At 46.0% G+C, this 17,887-nt stretch overlaps 1 protein-coding gene across 1 annotated transcript; it reads right to left on the reverse strand.

The window, feature by feature from the left end:
- Window positions 1–3,499: 3,499 nt before the first annotated feature.
- Window positions 3,500–17,512, reverse strand: LOC142216847 (uromodulin-like). Its single transcript, XM_075284889.1, has 17 exons — window positions 17,446–17,512; window positions 16,405–16,452; window positions 13,699–13,854; window positions 13,014–13,252; window positions 12,430–12,552; window positions 11,661–11,838; window positions 10,948–11,084; window positions 10,847–10,856; window positions 9,339–10,151; window positions 8,418–8,516; window positions 6,906–7,108; window positions 6,464–6,621; window positions 5,985–6,230; window positions 5,126–5,288; window positions 4,883–4,958; window positions 4,092–4,115; window positions 3,500–3,649 (listed from the first exon to the last, which is right to left on the reverse strand). The coding sequence occupies exons 1-17, from the start codon at window positions 17,510–17,512 to the stop codon at window positions 3,582–3,584; spliced, it is 2,808 nt and encodes a 935-aa protein (XP_075140990.1). The 3' UTR covers window positions 3,500–3,581.
- Between the last annotated feature and the right edge of the window lie 375 nt (window positions 17,513–17,887).

Consider the following 17,887-nt stretch of genomic DNA (forward strand, 5'->3'; position numbering starts at 1 on the left):
CCCTTGTCACTGTCACTGGTCTAGGTGTAGAGGACGTCCCCTTGTCACTGTCCCCGGTCTAGGTGTAGAGGACGTCCCCTTGTCACTGTCACCGGTCTAGGTGTAGAGGACGTCCCCTTGTCACTGTCCCCGGTCTAGGTGTAGAGGATGTCCCCTTGTCACTGTCCCCGGTCTAGGTGTAGAGGACGTCCCCCTGTCACCGGTCTAGGTGTAGAAGACGTCCCCCTGTCACTGGTCTAGGTGTAGAGGACGTCCCCTTGTCACTGTCACCGGTCTAGGTGTAGAGGACGTCCCCTTGTCACTGTCACCGGTCTAGGTGTAGAGGACGTCCCCTTGTCACTGTCACTGGTCTAGGTGTAGAGGACGTCCCCTTGTCACTGTCACTGGTCTAGGTGTAGAGGACGTCCCCTTGTCACTGTCACTGGTCTAGGTGTAGAGGACGTCCCCTTGTCACTGGTCTAGGTGTAGAGGACGTCCCCTTGTCACTGGTCTAGGTGTAGAGGACGTCTCCTTGTCACTGTCACCGGTCTAGGTGTAGAGGACGTCCCCTTGTCACTGTCACCGGTCTAGGTGTAGAGGACGTCCCCTTGTCACTGTCACTGGTCTAGGTGTAGAGGACGTCCCCTTGTCACTGTCACCGGTCTAGGTGTAGAGGACGTCCCCTTGTCACTGTCACCGGTATAGGTGTAGAGGACGTCCCCTTGTCACTGTCACCGGTCTAGATGTAGAGGACGTCCCCCTGTCACCGGTCTAGGTGTAGAGGACGTCCCCTTGTCACTGGTCTAGGTGTAGAGGACGTCCCCTTGTCACTGGTCTGGGTGTAGAGGACGTCCCCTTGTCACTGGTCTGGGTGTAGAGGACGTCCCCTTGTCGCTGTCACTGGTCTAGGTGTAGAGAACGTCCCCCTGTCACCGGTCTAGGTGTAGAGGACGTCTCCTTGTCACTGTCACCGGTCTAGGTGTAGAGGACGTCCCCTTGTCACTGTCACCGGTCTAGGTATAGAGGACGTCCCCTTGTCACTGTCACCGGTCTAGGTGTAGAGGACGTCCCCTTGTCACTGTCACCGGTCTAGGTGTAGAGGACGTCCCCTTGTCACTGTCACCGGTCTAGGTGTAGAGGACGTCCCCTTGTCACTGTCCCCGGTCTAGGTGTAGAGGACGTCCCCTTGTCACTGTCCCCGGTCTAGGTGTAGAGGACGTCCCCTTGTCACTGTCCCCGGTCTAGGTGTAGAGGACGTCCCCTTGTCACTGTCCCCGGTCTAGGTGTAGAGGACGTCCCCTTGTCACTGTCACTGGTCTAGGTGTAGAGGACGTCCCCTTGTCACTGGTCTAGGTGTAGAGGACGTCCCCTTGTCACTGTCACCGGTCTAGGTGTAGAGGACGTCCCCTTGTCACTGTCACCGGTCTAGGTGTAGAGGACGTCCCCTTGTCACTGGTCTAGGTGTAGAGGACGTCCCCTTGTCACTGGTCTAGGTGTAGAGGACGTCTCCTTGTCACTGTCACCGGTCTAGGTGTAGAGGACGTCCCCTTGTCACTGTCACCGGTCTAGGTGTAGAGGACGTCCCCTTGTCACTGTCACCGGTCTAGGTATAGAGGACGTCCCCTTGTCACTGTCACCGGTCTAGGTGTAGAGGACGTCCCCTTGTCACTGTCACCGGTCTAGGTGTAGAGGACGTCCCTTTGTCACTGTCACCGGTCTAGGTGTAGAGGACGTCCCCTTGTCACTGTCACCGGTCTAGGTGTAGAGGACGTCCCCTTGTCACTGTCACCGGTCTAGGTGTAGAGGACGTCCCCTTGTCACTGTCACCGGTCTAGGTGTAGAGGACGTCCCCTTGTCACTGTCACCGGTCTAGGTGTAGAGGACGTCCCTTTGTCACTGTCACCGGTCTAGGTGTAGAGGACGTCCCCTTGTCGCTGTCACCGGTCTAGGTGTAGAGGACGTCCCCTTGTCACTGTCACCGGTCTAGGTGTAGAGGACGTCCCCTTGTCACTGTCACCGGTCTAGGTGTAGAGGACGTCCCCTTGTCACTGGTCTAGGTGTAGAGGACGTCCCCTTGTCACTGTCACTGGTCTAGGTGTAGAGGACGTCCCCTTGTCACTGGTCTAGGTGTAGAGGACGTCCCCTTGTCACGGTCACCGGTCTAGGTGTAGAGGACGTCCCCCTGTCACTGGTCTAGGTGTAGAGGACGTCCCCTTGTCACTGTCACTGGTCTAGGTGTAGAGGACGTCCCCTTGTCACTGTCACTGGTCTAGGTGTAGAGGACGTCCCCTTGTCACTGTCACTGGTCTAGGTGTAGAGGACGTCCCCTTGTCACTGTCACCGGTCTAGGTGTAGAGGACGTCCCCTTGTCACTGGTCTAGGTGTAGAGGACGTCCCCTTGTCACTGTCACTGGTCTAGGTGTAGAGGACGTCCCCTTGTCACTGGTCTAGGTGTAGAGGACGTCCCCTTGTCACTGTCACTGGTCTAGGTGTAGAGGACGTCCCCTTGTCACTGGTCTAGGTGTAGAGGACGTCCCCTTGTCACGGTCACCGGTCTAGGTGTAGAGGACGTCCCCCTGTCACTGGTCTAGGTGTAGAGGACGTCCCCTTGTCACTGTCACTGGTCTAGGTGTAGAGGACGTCCCCTTGTCACTGTCACTGGTCTAGGTGTAGAGGACGTCCCCTTGTCACTGTCACTGGTCTAGGTGTAGAGGACGTCCCCTTGTCACTGTCCCCGGTCTAGGTGTAGAGGACGTCCCCTTGTCACTGTCACCGGTCTAGGTGTAGAGGACGTCCCCTTGTCACTGGTCTAGGTGTAGAGGACGTCCCCTTGTCACGGTCACCGGTCTAGGTGTAGAGGACGTCTCCTTGTCACTGTCACCGGTCAACTGTGGAGGTGGATTGAGGGTGACAATAAACTGGGGGCATTGAACTGAGGAGGATGTTAAATTGTGGGGGCAATGAGAAGACATTATAACGCAGGGGCATTTCATGTTACAGTAATATAGGGGTGTTATAATATGTGGGGACATGAGAAATGAATGGGTGGAGTCAAAGCAGAAGTGGGTGGTTCTACATTTGCCATGGCACACTGCACATTCGGTCCCCTTGGTAAGTATGGAAGTACCCAACAGCACCGCCCTGCTGGCAAGGTCTCACCCCCGAGGAAGAAGCCCCACCTACAAAGCAAGCTCTGCCTACTCACAGGTCATGCAGCTTTCATGTCACACATGGGTCACATGACTATGACATCACCACAGGCCCTTCCTCTGTTTAGGTCACGTGATGTGGGTAAGTGTCCGTAATGTCCTGAATGTTTGTAGGCTCTCGGGGTCCTCACAGACCCCCCCCATATCCTATTATAGTTTAGGTATTAAAGCGAATATTCCACATACTACCTTATTTTCACTTTGCCTCTCTCAGCCCCTCCAGACCCTATAACGCCCTTTCCCCCGGGCCTCCCCTCCTCCCCCCCAGGTTAAATCTCACACAAGGACCAAGGAGTTTGCAATGTTTTATTGTAATAACTTTATTTGTATTGATTATGTTATTACACTCGATAATAAATCTGTTACTATATCAGATCTCATTGTCTGCTGACATTACATGAACATGGACGACACCATCAGGAGAAGAGCGGGAAGGAGAAGGATGGAGGGAGCGCCTGTACCTAGAAGAAGGAAAGAAACGTACATGTATTGGTGGATGAGGCCTCAGGTACAAGAGTCTGCAATCTGCACATGAACCATCCAGGTGGGTGACCTGTACCAGGTGTGGTGCACATTTAGGGGACGTTCACACAGAGGGATCTTACACGGATTTTGGGATGAAATTCACCCCTTAATCCGTGGCAGATTCCGCCCTGAGATTGCAGCAAGACGCAGAATAATCATCCTCAGCCTGCTCAATCTCAATGCAGATTCTGTAGCCGTAGATTCTGCAGTTCAGGAGTCCCTGCCGGTGAGGTCCATGGGCCCGGGGGCCTGATCAGCAAAGGAAAACCACGGCATCATACCAGTGCCCAGCAATCCTGCGGCCGATTACTGCAGCGGACAATGGAGAGGAATTTCTCTGTGTGAACCTGATAATGAGCCGGTAATAATAATACTTACTGATTGTAGCGTGGGATGAGAGGGCTGTCAGTAAAAAAAACAAAAATATTGTATTAATATTCAATCAAAAAACCCCGGGCACAACACCTGGACCTCTATGGGGCAGTTTTAGGGAGAAATTATTCTTCAATATTATTTGGAAATATTTTTCTAACATTGGACTAAAACTTGTAATAAGACAAATGTCTGTCAGGCTAAAGCAACACGTAGCGAAAAGCAACAGACGCTGCAAAATCAGCAAATGCTGCAAAACCAGCAGACGCTATCAATGGGGAACAACTGAGCCATTCCATACATTAAACTAACATTCTGTTTTGTTTTTTTTTGGAAACGTTGTGTTTTCCGGAGTGTTTTTTTCTATACTGTGTAGATGTGATTAAATCGAATCTCAATTATTTTGCTGGGACTGTAAAACGTTGTTTCTGCTGTGTTGCATTTCTCGGCCTTCGGCTTTCAACGCACTTCCTGTTCAGTCTGGCTATCCTGGGGCCAAAATTGCTAGATTTTTTTTGTCTTAGTATTTTTTTGGAGGGCGCTCATTTTGGAAGGTGATCTTCTCAAATAAGATAGGAAAAACAGAAAATCTGTCGCAGAAGTTGTGCTCTGGGTTAGGAGGAGATCTTCTCAAAGAGATCTGGAGAGGTCTGACTGTAATATTTTATTACCCCTATATACCATGCGTACTATATATTACCCCCTCCCCACATGTGAAGCCATAGAGTTGGTGTATGACCTTCACTCTTCTTCCCCTTCACTCATCCTATAAGAACAGGATTTTCTACATTCGTTACCTTTAAGGTTTATTGGTCCAAGTGTTAAATCTTTGGTTTCGATGTCTGGTCCAGCGCTACGGGCCCCAGAACAAACCTGAAACAGACATTGGATTCATGATCAATGTAAGACCTGGACAAAGACGTCACATCTCATTGTGCTGGGGTAAAGGGCCGGCTTAACCAATGGCTGAATAAACTTTAACAAATTAAGAGGAGACGAGGACAACTCAAGATCCACCATCTACCCGAGCGTCTACTTACAGGTACGCAGACTCCAGACGAGATCTTGCAGAGACCCAGAGCACAATGTAGATGCACAGAGTCATAATCTCCAACAAACTTGAACATCTGCAGGGCCACGCGGCCTTCTCTGGACACCCCATTCTGGGTCACTTGAATGGTCGAGTCTTGTTTATTAGGACAGCTGCAATAAAATCAAAGGGAGATTGGTCAGAACATGCAGAGGAGTCAGGAGGAACGCCGTCTGTTTACGGGACATTTAATTCCATGGACGCTTTGCTTCCGCGGGGGCATCTGGTCTTATAGGTCCCCCTTTGACTTCTATTGATGGATCTGTCAAAATGGACTGACTGTTAAAATATACCATAATAAAAAAACTGGCCATGTGAATAGCCCTGCCGAAACCTATGGGGGCTTTGGATCCTCTTAGGCACAATCCTATGTTAACTCTTTGCTGGCATAAATTTCTATGTTGGGAGATGTCAGCACCGGTGGGAAAAGCGGCCAGACAAGGTCAAAAACGGCTCGTAAAACAATGTACAAGTTACAAGTGGTGTTTAATATTCATCGACGCCAGACAAAGTGGTAAAAGCAGAATGCTGAATTCCCTCCAATGTGATTCTGTGCAGGAGGCCTACGGGTTTATTCACATTCAGCCACATTTTATTTCTGAACCTGAGACAACACCAGAGCACTTGGCTGCAGTTTTGGCCCTTCACCTCCCTGGAGCGCTGCTCTTGCCCCCCAGACCCTGTCTCCTGTCTGTGACATTGCTATGACATCTAACTTGAGCAGTGCTCCGGGCAGCTGAAGTCCCGCCCCCAGTGCACCTACTGCCCCGTGGTGAGGTGCAGAAACTCTCCATTTTTAGCTACTATACCTGTCCTTGATGATGTAATATTTTACTGTATCGTTCACATTTGAGGACGGCGTGGCGTAGCAGTTTTTCATCACCAGGGCATATGTGGCGTTATCTCCCCCCTGGATGTAGGCCCCGATGTACAACATGTCATTGACGGACAATGGAACTTGTGACCCTACAAATGGAAACCGATAACTGCTGTCATTAAACAGAGCCATGGTCACCGTGAACTGTCCGGTCCCTCCGACATTGATCACCGTAGACCTGCACACAAAAAATAGGGTTTAGTGAATAAAATGAATAGAATTTACAAATTTCACTTTCGTCTGATGGAGAAATGAGAGAAATTACTAAAGTTTTCATGTGACAATATCACAGCAATGGAGGTAGCAAATGACAAGGTGGAAGCAGAGTGTGAGTCAGAAGACCCGGACCGATCTGAGCCCTGGGGAGCTGTAATATTATATGATATGACAGTCATTATCACATCCACCTACTTGAGGATGGGTTTCAGGGTTTGGCTCAAGCTCATCTGCATGTCGAGGGGATACGTGCAGGACACGACCAGCGTCACCGAGTCATTTCTCATAATAAGTCCAGTCGATTCAGCGGTAATGACCAGTTTGCTCGTGTACGTGACGTGAGTCGAATTTTGCTGTTTCGTAAAAGAAAATAAACAGATGAAGCAAAAGAGAAAAATCTCCGGACTTACACTTTATCATAAGATATATCTATCAGCATGGCCGGGAGCAAAAACACATGGCAGCCCAAAGTAGGAAAATGTAGGCTAGCCCAAAATCACAAGAACAAGTCCGAGTCTTTATGAAATGTCCCCTGGTAAAAGAGCAGAGGTCCTCTGGACGTGAGAAGTGACTGGTGGCTCCTACGTACGCCAATGTCTGCTATACTAACAGCAGATACAAACCAAGACACACTTACAGTTGGCGTCACCCCGCAGTTTCCGGCCTCTAGTCGGGACAGGACTGAGAACATGTTGGTGTATCTGTCGTCCTCGTATTGGAAGCAGCTGCTGTTCTTGAAATTTTTAAAATCAAAGTTGAGAGCCTTGGCCTGACATTTATGGAATGAAGCTTTCATCTCATTGGTCCCGCAGGTCACCTCGGGGCGCACGTCCACCAAAGCTGTAACCAAAGCCTAGAGTTACATACAGCCGTCAATGGGTCAATGTGACATCTCAGATTAGTACCAAGTGTCCCTCTTTTAGAAGAACGGTCCCTACTTTAGGTCTGACTGCAGAATACCAATGGACACTGATAAATATTTTGTTGTATTTTGTGTGTTATTTGTCACTTTCCCCCTTTTAGGGAATGTTCCACTGTGGGAGTTGTGCACCCCTTTCTTTGGTGAAAGCTTGGTCCAGTCCAACCAGTGGTTGGCTGGGGTACAGAAGGAGACTCTGCACTGAACGTTCACCCTGAGCCCCTGATGAGGGGGAAGTAGTGCTCAGGGGTTAGTGCTAAAGCCTTACCATTGCTGCAGCCCTAAGACAGGGAAGATACCCACTGACAGCCTACAGAGAAGAGAGAAATTGCCAATTTGGAGAAGAAGTTGAGGTTTGCTAGAGCCTCACAGACTGGGCCCTGCAAACCCCTCAGGTAGACAGAGATTCCTGGGACTTACTAATTCACGGACCCCAAGTCTACTGGGAGAGGCTGGAGTATAATTACATTGGGACGGAGAAACTAAACACTGGAATAACCCTGATCATTGGACATCCCATTGTTGTGAAAACCATTACAAGGCTCAGGACCATCTTCTACAGTAAAACTTCCATCGCACTACTACGCCCATCGGGAAGACACATCTGATTAATCTGATTAAAGTTCCATCTTTGATTCAACTGCAGCAGTAACTCCTGAATAATTTCATTGATTACGTTATTCTGGGCCAAAATGTAATGCGTAACAAAAAAATATTGCTGTTTTCTGATAAAAAAAAAACCCTAAGTAATGAGCTGTTCCCTCCCTGTTGCTAAAGAAAGTCTGTCTATAGATGTAGCAGGTTTTAAGATGGCATCACAGTGAGTGACAGGAGGAGGGATTGTTCTCTCTTCACCCTGTGAATCTGCAGAGGGGAGACAGTGACAGGTGGATTGGGTTGGAATGAAAGACAGGGGGCGATGTAATTACAAGGCAGAAATAAAATAGCATACTGTCCCTCTATGGAGGTGTAGTGATGTAAGTGCTTGGGGAGAGATCTTGTTCTAACCAGCCCAAAAGAGGCCAATGATGAGAGAATCGACCGTACTATATGTTCAAGTATCTCTACCATTCAATTGAGAAGAACTTTTTTGAGAAGTTGCCAGTAAATCTGACATGTGACACTATGACTCTGCATCTTGAGTCTACGTCTACGTCTACGTGTGCCCCAATCCCAGACAACGCCCTTAGTCCCTACTATGACAGCGATACCTGCAAGAGCCAAACTTACAATAGACTTTATATTGACTCTTGCAATAACATCCGTAGCCTTTCTCTCCCAATTTCCAGTCTTCATCAGCTTCACAAGTTTCGTTTGAAGTGGCGGGGTCTGCAAAAGAGGGTAAAAAAAATAGGCAACTTGGGGTCAGCAGATAGATAGGTTAAGGTCAGCAGATCCCCACCCTGCAGATAGATAGGTTATAAGATCACCTCAGTCAAACTGTATTTTCGCCATAAATTTTTGCCACTTTTGCTGAGACATTTTTGTTTATTTGCAGGTTTTCTCTTTGGCGCAATAAGGGCATTGCTGGTACCCAAAGGGTAAGGGGCCATACCCTCGTTGCTTAAAAAAGTTCATTTGTATATAAAAACTGATATTTTGGCAATGGAAGAACCAATTCACAAGGGGAAAATTCTGTTTGACCCAGATGACCTGGGTTGGGTTGTTACCTGGGTTCTGTTGACAGACTCCCTTTAAATCTACTGTAGTAACCGCTTATATCTTGTGTCATTAGAATTATATTCATTTTCCACCACCTCCACTGACTCCAGTTCTTTACGTTATTTAATAGGCGCCGCGCCATGGATTCTGGTGTAGTTGGAGTTTTTTCTCTAGCCCCCACCATTCCCGAGCAAGCAATGTAGTTAGTATCAGTGCCTTATAAGTGGGGCTACTACTGTCAGGTGGGCGGTCCTAGGTTGGCACAGACTACTTAGGACCACCCACCTGACAGTATGGAGCCTAACTAATGTAATGGGAGCTCTAATGAACAGAAATAATTGCTCAGGAAGAGCGGGGCTAGAGCAATAATTCCAACTGTAACAGAATAAGCCGGGGCTCCTCATTTCAGAATGTGAAGGCTAAAAGAAAAGGAAAGCGGCCGATACAGATAAGCCCCCAACTCACAAGATGGGAGTCTTTGTTACTCACCTATGCAGTAAGCCATATTGCAACCCGGTGTTCCGGAAAGTTTATACACGTGGTACCCAGCAGGACAAGCTTTAACCTGGACCATTGATGACCATTGGCAGCACCCTGTAATCCAGCTGGCACAGGCGGTGCGGTTTACAATGCCATCACTAGCTGTTGGGTGCAAACCATTCAGCCACATTGGGGCATGTGTACCACAGCGGTACGCGGCTGTACAAGTCTCTGGCATACGAAGGCCTCCACTGCCCGTGAATCGATACCAGCCGCTCAGGTACCGGTCGCACTTATATTCGTATAGGGGAGTGTAGGCGGGAGAGAGATAGTTGAAGCTGCTCCTCCAGGACTCATTGAGAGCGGTGTAGTTGGAGCAGGGATCCACACACAGATAGGAGCCAATGATCTTCACACATTCCAGCCCTGCTCCGCAGGGGCCTCGGGTGCAGTCGTTCACTTCACAGCTAAAGCCATTACCAAAGTAGCCAGCGTTGCAGGCGCAGGAATAGTTACCCACAGTGTTAGTACACGTGGCCAGGGGGTGGCACTTGTGTAGGCTGGAGTTAGAGCATTCATTGATGTCGACACAGACAGTAGCAGTAAGAGGTTGGTAGCCGCTCGGACATGTGCAAGTGTATGAGCCTATGTTATTGACGCAGATGGAGGCGGAACAGTTATGGGTCCAGGAATAGGCACATTCATCAATATCGGAGCAGGTGAAACCGTCGCCAATGAAGCCGGCCTTACAGACACATTGTACGGAATCTGCAGACACTTCGCACGTGGCATTGTCGTGGCATTGGGAGCAATTTACTGGAGCTGGAAGACAAAAAAGAGAAAAAAAAAGTTGCGTCAGAAAAACCTGCAAAATAAAACAAATAATGTTGCAGCTTCGGGGATCCGATTTGTTTGCTTTTAGGATTTCAATCCACACTTTAGATCCCTGGATAATGGAAATTTTTGCTAGAAATTTGCAAAATTAAAAAAAAATGTTCTAACCATCTTTTGATCAGTTGCCAATGGCTGTGACCATGAATGCGGGAACTTTCTATGATCTGGGAATTGTCAGGGACCAGCGATGATTTACTTACTGAGGTCGGATTATCAGGAGGGAAGAGACATGAGGAGAAGATAATTCGGGGGGGACAGTAAGGACGACACGGCCGAGTGTCTCGCCAGTATCAGCCCAGAGAAGTCTCCTGTATTCATGGTCATCTATATACTATCCATTATAGATATATATACTGTGTATACTTGTCTACTGCAGATATTCATGTAATAGACATACAGTACCTTGTGCGGTGCATTAGATTATATCACACAATATACTCACAGGTTTTGCTGGAAGCTAAAAAGTAAAAAAGAATCGGATTAGATTGTGTAAATATAAAATGTATCTAGAGGACATGTATACATCTATAGACTATAACATCTAGATACTATAGTAGTAAGTGATTTCTAAGGTTTCCAGTATTTTATAAATTAATCCAAGGGAATGGCCTGAGCTGCAATACCAGACACGGCCTGCAGAAAAGAGTGGCGCTGTTTCTGGATAAAACTACACCCATGCAGTTACAAGTCTTCAACATTGCAGAGCCATTGTAAAGCGCATTACTGTACCTGTGAAGCCTTCTACTCGGATGGAGTGGACGCCTTTGGCGCTCACGCTTAGAGTCCAGTTCCCCATAGTGGTATTTTTTACCACAAGCACCGAACCCCAAGTCTCTGATACCAGTTTTTCTATAGAAAACGCTGCATAGAAAACACAAAGGAGAAGGTGAATACGATATATAGATGAAGGAACTGTATTCATTGTAGATTTGGCGATACTTTATAGGACATCTAAGAATCTGTATCAATAGCATTTCCCAAACACATTCACAAGGGGCGCCGGATTATCTGCCGGATTATTAGATGGTCACGGGATTATAAGAAGCTCCCGGAAGACGGACACGCGGGGGAGGAGAGGTCACCAGGGGAATCGATAATCAGGTCTGTAACTTATTCCGAATTAATCAAATGTTGTACATTGTTTGTCCGGAGATGTTACTAATCCCTGGAGTTTCGGTGTTCCCTCCACGTCACCCCGTGTGTGATTCTGGTGACCTCCCCATATGGCGGTGAATACATTAATATCTACTTCATTGTTATATGTTGTCACGTGTCCTAGATGGTGGAAGGACGTGGCGGCCATGGACGTGGTATACAGGTGTATCAGATGGTTAATTCTTGTCTGTATTGACACGTTTATGAGTTTCCCTAACGTCAATGTTTTATGTTGCAGCTGTGGCCGACTCAGAATATAAAGAGTTAATGCGACGGACTTACAACTTGGTCCGGAAATTTTCAAACTTGATAAAGGGCCGGCAGTGGTGATCATAAATGAGGAGAAGTTGCTGGAGACCAGGAAGCTTTCATTGTGGTTAAGAACAGCGAAGTCTCCGGAGAAAAGCTGGGTGGAGCTGTCAATGGGCATCGTAAGTGTCACCTCCAAGTACTTAAATACCTAGGAGACAGGCAAGTATGACATCATGAGTTATTGGATGACATCACGTATTATTGGATGACATCACATATTATAGAATGTCATCTCGTATTATAGGATGTCACCGCGTATTGTTGGATGTCATCACATGTGATTGGAAGACATCACGTATTATTGGATGACATCACGTATTATTGGATGACATCATATATTATTGTATGACAACACGTATTATAGGATGTCACGCGTATTGTTGGATGTCATCACATGTGACTGGAAGACGTCACATATTATTGGATGACGTCACATATTATTAGATGACATCACGTATTATTGGATGACATCACATGTGATTGGAAGACGTCACATATTATTGGATGACGTCACATATTATTAGATGACATCACGTATTATTGGATGACATCATATATATCCTCGCCAGGCCTACATTCACTGGAGATCTCCAGCTACTCGATCCATTTAGTCTGGCTTGGTTATGACCTTATATATATATATATATATATACAGTGTTATATTTGGGGCCCGTATACTATGACATGTCATGGGGCGAGTTACAGGATTGAAGTATTATTTTGTCTACAATTTACTCACCTTATAGATTTCTGATAGAGCGAGTAAAAATACGTGCCCGAAGCTCTTTGCCGCAATATCCCGATAAATGGCGAAATCTGGAGTGTCCGTGGTATTGCAATATCCGTTGGCCAGAATGTAGATCTAAGAGGCAGAATATCGGAATATATTATTAGGAGGAGACGTCTGATCACATCACCACATGGGGCTTGTTTGGCGCCATTTATAAGATGTATTAGGAGACTGGAGATAATTAAAGGGTTTTTGTGGGACTTTTACTTGATGACGTTTTCTTATCCTGGGTCATCAATGGAAGATCTGGGGAGATCCAACACCTGGAACCCCAACCCTGCAGGTTGGATGTATGAAGGCAGTGGTCACGTCACAGGCCACGTGATGTCACGGTCATCGGTCACATGATCTGATCGCAGCTCAGGCCCAGTCACTACCAGGCCCTGGACCCAGAGGGGGCCCCTAAAGGCCCCTCTGCCATATTAAATATAGCACTATTCTAAATGACACAGATTTAGCATTGGGGCCCATAAGCTTGGTTACCCCTCTGGTTACCGCCACTACCCAGCGTATCCCATATCGATCCATCATACCTGAGACTTTGTCGTGTTTATGAGCGAGTAGACATTATTAACCAGGGTTGTGTTCCAATAGTCCGAGGCGGAAGCGTCAGTAAATACCAAGATATAAGACTTAGGTGGGGAATTCATTAAGGCCAATTCGAGCCCTCGGATCGCTAACTCTGGGCAGTCGCCTCCTCCGATCGCCACCAGACTGTTGAAGAAGGTGCCAAATTCTTGTTTTGAGTGTGTGAATCTAACAGGTCCAACACCTGGAGATGAGACAATGTCAACTGTTATACGTAGCAGGAGATGCCTTCTGTCCTACTATACATGGCGTATACTATATACTAGGGTCCCTTTAAGAGACTGTTCTCCCCTCCCGAAACCTCGCAGTCTCAAGTCCTCAAGAAGAAAACCTAAAATAACGTCTGATTAGAAACAAGCTCACGAGGAGACGCTCGGACTGGAAACGCCTCGTCGCTACCTAAGAGTCCACAAAACAAATTCTTGAAGTTTCTGTTTCTTTGTAGAGTTTCTATGTCTGTCCTTTCTGTTCTGTTAATCCGGTATCTCATATACCCCATATACATATATATTACTAGATATTATATTACATGTCACTTGTCGTAATTCTTACATATTCTTATGTTGCTATCTTAGACTTCTCTATACATATATACAATGTAAACACTATATGAGATTGATAAAGACGTACTTGGATCATTGAACTCCACCATGGTATATTGCCGGACACCACAAGGGAATTTGGCAGTAACTCGGTCAAGTATCCAACTGTTCGCCATCTTCACCTGGGCAAAATATTTAGACATAGAACCTGTGGTGTCCACCAGATAGGTGAGCGAGGAGGATTCTAGAGGAGAAGATGGAACAAATGAGGTAGAACACTAGAAGTAGCTGGTAAAATACTAGACGTACCTGGTAGAACATTAGACGTACCTGGTAGAACATTAGACAGACCTGGTAGAGCACTAGACGTACCTGGTAGAACACTACACGTACCTGGTAGACAACTAGACGTACCTGGTAGACAACTAGACGTACCTGGTAGAATACTAGACATACCTGGTAGAGTACTAAATATACTTGGTAGACAACTAGATGGACCTGGTAGAACACTAGAAGAACCTGGTAGACAACTAGACATACCTGGTAGACAACTAGATGGACCTGGTAGAACAATAAACGTACCTGGTAGAACACTAGACGTACCTTGTAGAACAATAGACATACCTGGTAGACAACTAGATGGACCTGGTAGAACAATAAACGTACCTGGTAGAACACTAGACGTACCTTGTAGAACACTAGACATACCTGGTAGACAACTAGACGGACCTGGTAGAGCACTAGAAGTACCTGGTAGAGTACTAGACGTATCTGGTAGAGCACTAGTCATATCTGGTAGAACACTAAACGTACCTGGTAGACAACTAGACGTATCTGGTAGAGTACTAGACGCACCTGGTAGACAACTAGATGTATCTGGTAGAGCACTAGACGTACATATACATCGTATATATATATGGCTTCATTATACCCTGCTCTATACCTGCTCACATTCTGATGCTCGCTCCTGCAGATGTTTTATTCTCATGGATTTCTTTTGCTGGTACTGATGGGTATTTGCAGCCGGGCTGGGCCTTACCCTAAATCTGATCCTCCCTCTACTACTCCGGCTTTTTACTCTTTAAGAAACTTTATTATTGATTTAAAGATATCAGTAAATTGCAATGTCTATACTATACTATACTACAGTCCTATGAAAAAGTTTGGGCACCCCTATTAATCTTAATCATTTTTAGTTCTAAATATTTTGGTATTTGCAACAGCCATTTCAGTTTGATATATCTAATAACTGATGGACACAGTAATATTTCAGGATTGAAATGAGGTTTATTGTACTAACAGAAAATATGCATTAAACCAAAATTTGACCGGTGCAAAAGTATGGGCACCTCAACAGAAAAGTGACATTAATATTTAGTAGATCCTCCTTTTGCAAAGATAACAGCCTCTAGTCGCTTCCTGTAGCTTTTAATCAGTTCCTGGATCCTGGATAAAGGTATTTTGGACAAACAATTCAAGTTCAGTTAAGTTAGATGGTCGCCGAGCATGGACAGCCCGCTTCCAATCATCCCACAGATGTTCAATGATATTCAGGTCTGGGGACTGGGATGGCCATTCCAGAACATTGTAATTGTTCCTCTGCATGAATGCCTGAGGATTTGGAGCTTTGGTGTTTTGGATCATTGTCTTGCTGAAATATCCATCCCCGGCGTAACTTCAACTTCGTCACTGATTCTTGAACATTATTCTCAAGAATCTGCTGATACTGAGTGGAATCCATGCGACCCTCAACTTTAACAAGATTCCCGATGCCGGCATTGGCCACACAGCCCCAAAGCATGATGGAACCTCCACCAAATTTTACAGGGGGTAGCATGTGTTTTTCTTGGAATGCTGTTTCTTTTTGGACGCCATGCATAACGCCTTTTTTTTATAACCAAACAACTCAATTTTTGTTTCCAAAATGAAGCTGCCTTGTCCAAATGTGCTTTTTCATACCTCAGGCAACTCTATTTGTGGCGTACGTGCAGAAACGGCTTCTTTCTCATCACTCTCCCATACAGCTTCTATTTGTGCAAAGTGCGCTGTATTGCTGACCGATGCACAGTGACACCATCTGCAGCAAGATGATGCTGCAGCTCTTTGGAGGTGTCTGTGGATTGTCCTTGACTCTTCTCACCATTCTTCTTCTCTGCCTTTCTGATATTTTTCTTGGCCTGCCACTTCTGGGCTTAACAAGAACTGTCCCTGTGGTCTTCCATTTCCTTACTATGTTCCTCACAGTGGAAACTGACAGGTTAAATCTCTGAGACAACGTTTTGTATCCTTCCCCTGAACAACTATGTGGAACAATCTTTGTTTTCAGATCATTTGAGAGCGGGCTGTCCATGTTCGGCCACCATCAAACTTAACTGAACTTGAATTGTTTTGTAAAGAGGAATGGTCCAAAATACCTTCATCCAGGATCTGATTAAAAGCTACAGGAAGCGACTAGAGGCTGTTATCTTTGCAAAAGGAGGATCTACTAAATATTAATGTCACTTTTCTGTTGAGGTGCCCATACTTTTGCACCGGTCAAATTTTGGTTTAATGCATATTGCGCATTTTCTGTTAGTACAATAAACCTCATTTCAATCCTGAAATATTACTGTGTCCATCAGTTATTAGATATATCAAACTGAAATGGCTGTTGCAAACACCAAAATATTTAGAACTAAAAATGATTAAGATTAATAGGGGTGCCCAAACTTTTTCATAGGACTGTATAAAGCAGTGTAGGAATAGGATTACACACAGAAGTATATAATATAGTAATATATGTCTATAATGTTACCTGTCGGGGAGCTGCATTGTGCATTAGCGCTGGTGACATCCAAAGGACCTAATAAGAAAACCAAGACAGCTCTGAGCTATAAATCTACATAAAATGAAAGACACGCTGCAAGAAAATCTAAACTAAATAACAGAATAAAACATTCATATAGAAATGATTATAAAATGTAATATTTTGAGATCTTAGGACGTCGTCTCCCCGCTCTGTGTCTTGTGCGTTCAGTCATGTGGACTCCCCAAACGGATGACCAAACGCAGATTAAATACAGACAGGTATTGGCAGAAGGAAGTTAGCAGGTGAGAACACTGATTCTTAAAGAGACAGGCGTCCACACAGAGCAAGCCAAGGAGATAGATCTACTGGGAAGGCATTAAGCCGGTGAACCCAGAGCATTGGCATTATATGGGTGCACTATCTCTTGTGGCAGAGGGGCGGTTTTCCTCCTGTGGGACAGACTGACTACAGTACACACAAACTCTGTGACCATTTCGGAGCTCTAGATTGGTGCACCGTAATATCCAGGGCATCTGTCTGACTGCACCTAAGTGTCTGGTGCACTAATGCGGTTGGTGTTCTGCAGCATCTCTCGTGTCTATCTGCGGGTTGCCCTCCTTGCCCTCTTTTAGGCATGAGACCAAAGATTTGGCACTGATGTCACTGCTGATATTTCCCCAGACCTCTTCAGATGACCGCTGGGGCCAGTGATTTGCTGTAGCGGCCACCTCACCGGTCTCTGTACGTCTGGTCAGTCACTGCCTGTATCAGAGGGATTGGGGACTCTGCCTGTATGGAGGGTGAGGGACAGCGACCTACCTCTCCATGTGAATGTCATCATTCCAGGACAGATGTGAGCGATACAAATACACGGATATCATACAAAACATTCTGATTAAAAGGAGGAGCAATTTTTTTGATTTTTGTTGAGTTCTGCTATACAACTAATCATATATTTAGAATTCGAGGTCTTGATACTATGTAACAATCTCTTATAACACCCCGGTATAATACGTGACATATACAATCACTCTCTTCTATACTTACCAACAGTCGAGTTACTAAGAGCCGATGCCATGGGCATCAGGATCAAGGAAAAGAAGATTCGGTGCATGGTCCTTGGTAACCACCATGCAAGGAAGAGAGCAGAGGGTATAGAAGATGCAGACAAGTCGTCTTAAGGTTGGTCCAGGAAATTCTGCTTTTATATAGGAGTCAGTGGAGGAAGTAGAATTGTACAGTATTCACCCTTAGTATTCGGCTGACGGGCGATCACGTTACCCCACTTGTGTTCTAGTTATTTCTAGTTATGGGTTTTCAGAATCGCTATTTTCTTCCTAGAACACAATGGATCATTCACTGGGTGATCTCATAGGAAATTTTATATTTTTGCTTTATGTTTCATTGTTCACTAATGGCTGGGAAAATATACCTGTCCGTGTAAGCAGTAAATGGAGGAAGGGGCCACGTTACGGTGAATCTACTGGCA

Source organism: Leptodactylus fuscus, chromosome 8 (genome assembly GCF_031893055.1).
Source record: "Leptodactylus fuscus isolate aLepFus1 chromosome 8, aLepFus1.hap2, whole genome shotgun sequence".
Lineage (NCBI taxonomy): Eukaryota > Metazoa > Chordata > Amphibia > Anura > Leptodactylidae > Leptodactylus > Leptodactylus fuscus.

What these genes read in the sequence shown, in the direction of transcription:
- LOC142216847 (XM_075284889.1), bottom strand. Translation starts at nt 17,512, where the DNA reads ATGCACCGAATCTTCTTTTCCTTGATCCTGATGCCCATGGCATCGGCT. An exon ending in GAGTCAATATAAAGTCTATT is followed by an intron (nt 7,109 to 8,417) that starts GTAAGTTTGGCT and finishes CTTTGGTTACAG; the next exon opens with CTTTGGTGGACGTGCGCCCC. An exon ending in TATTACATCATCAAGGACAG is followed by an intron (nt 5,289 to 5,984) that starts GTATAGTAGCTA and finishes ATTTTATTGCAG; the next exon opens with CTGTCCTAATAAACAAGACT.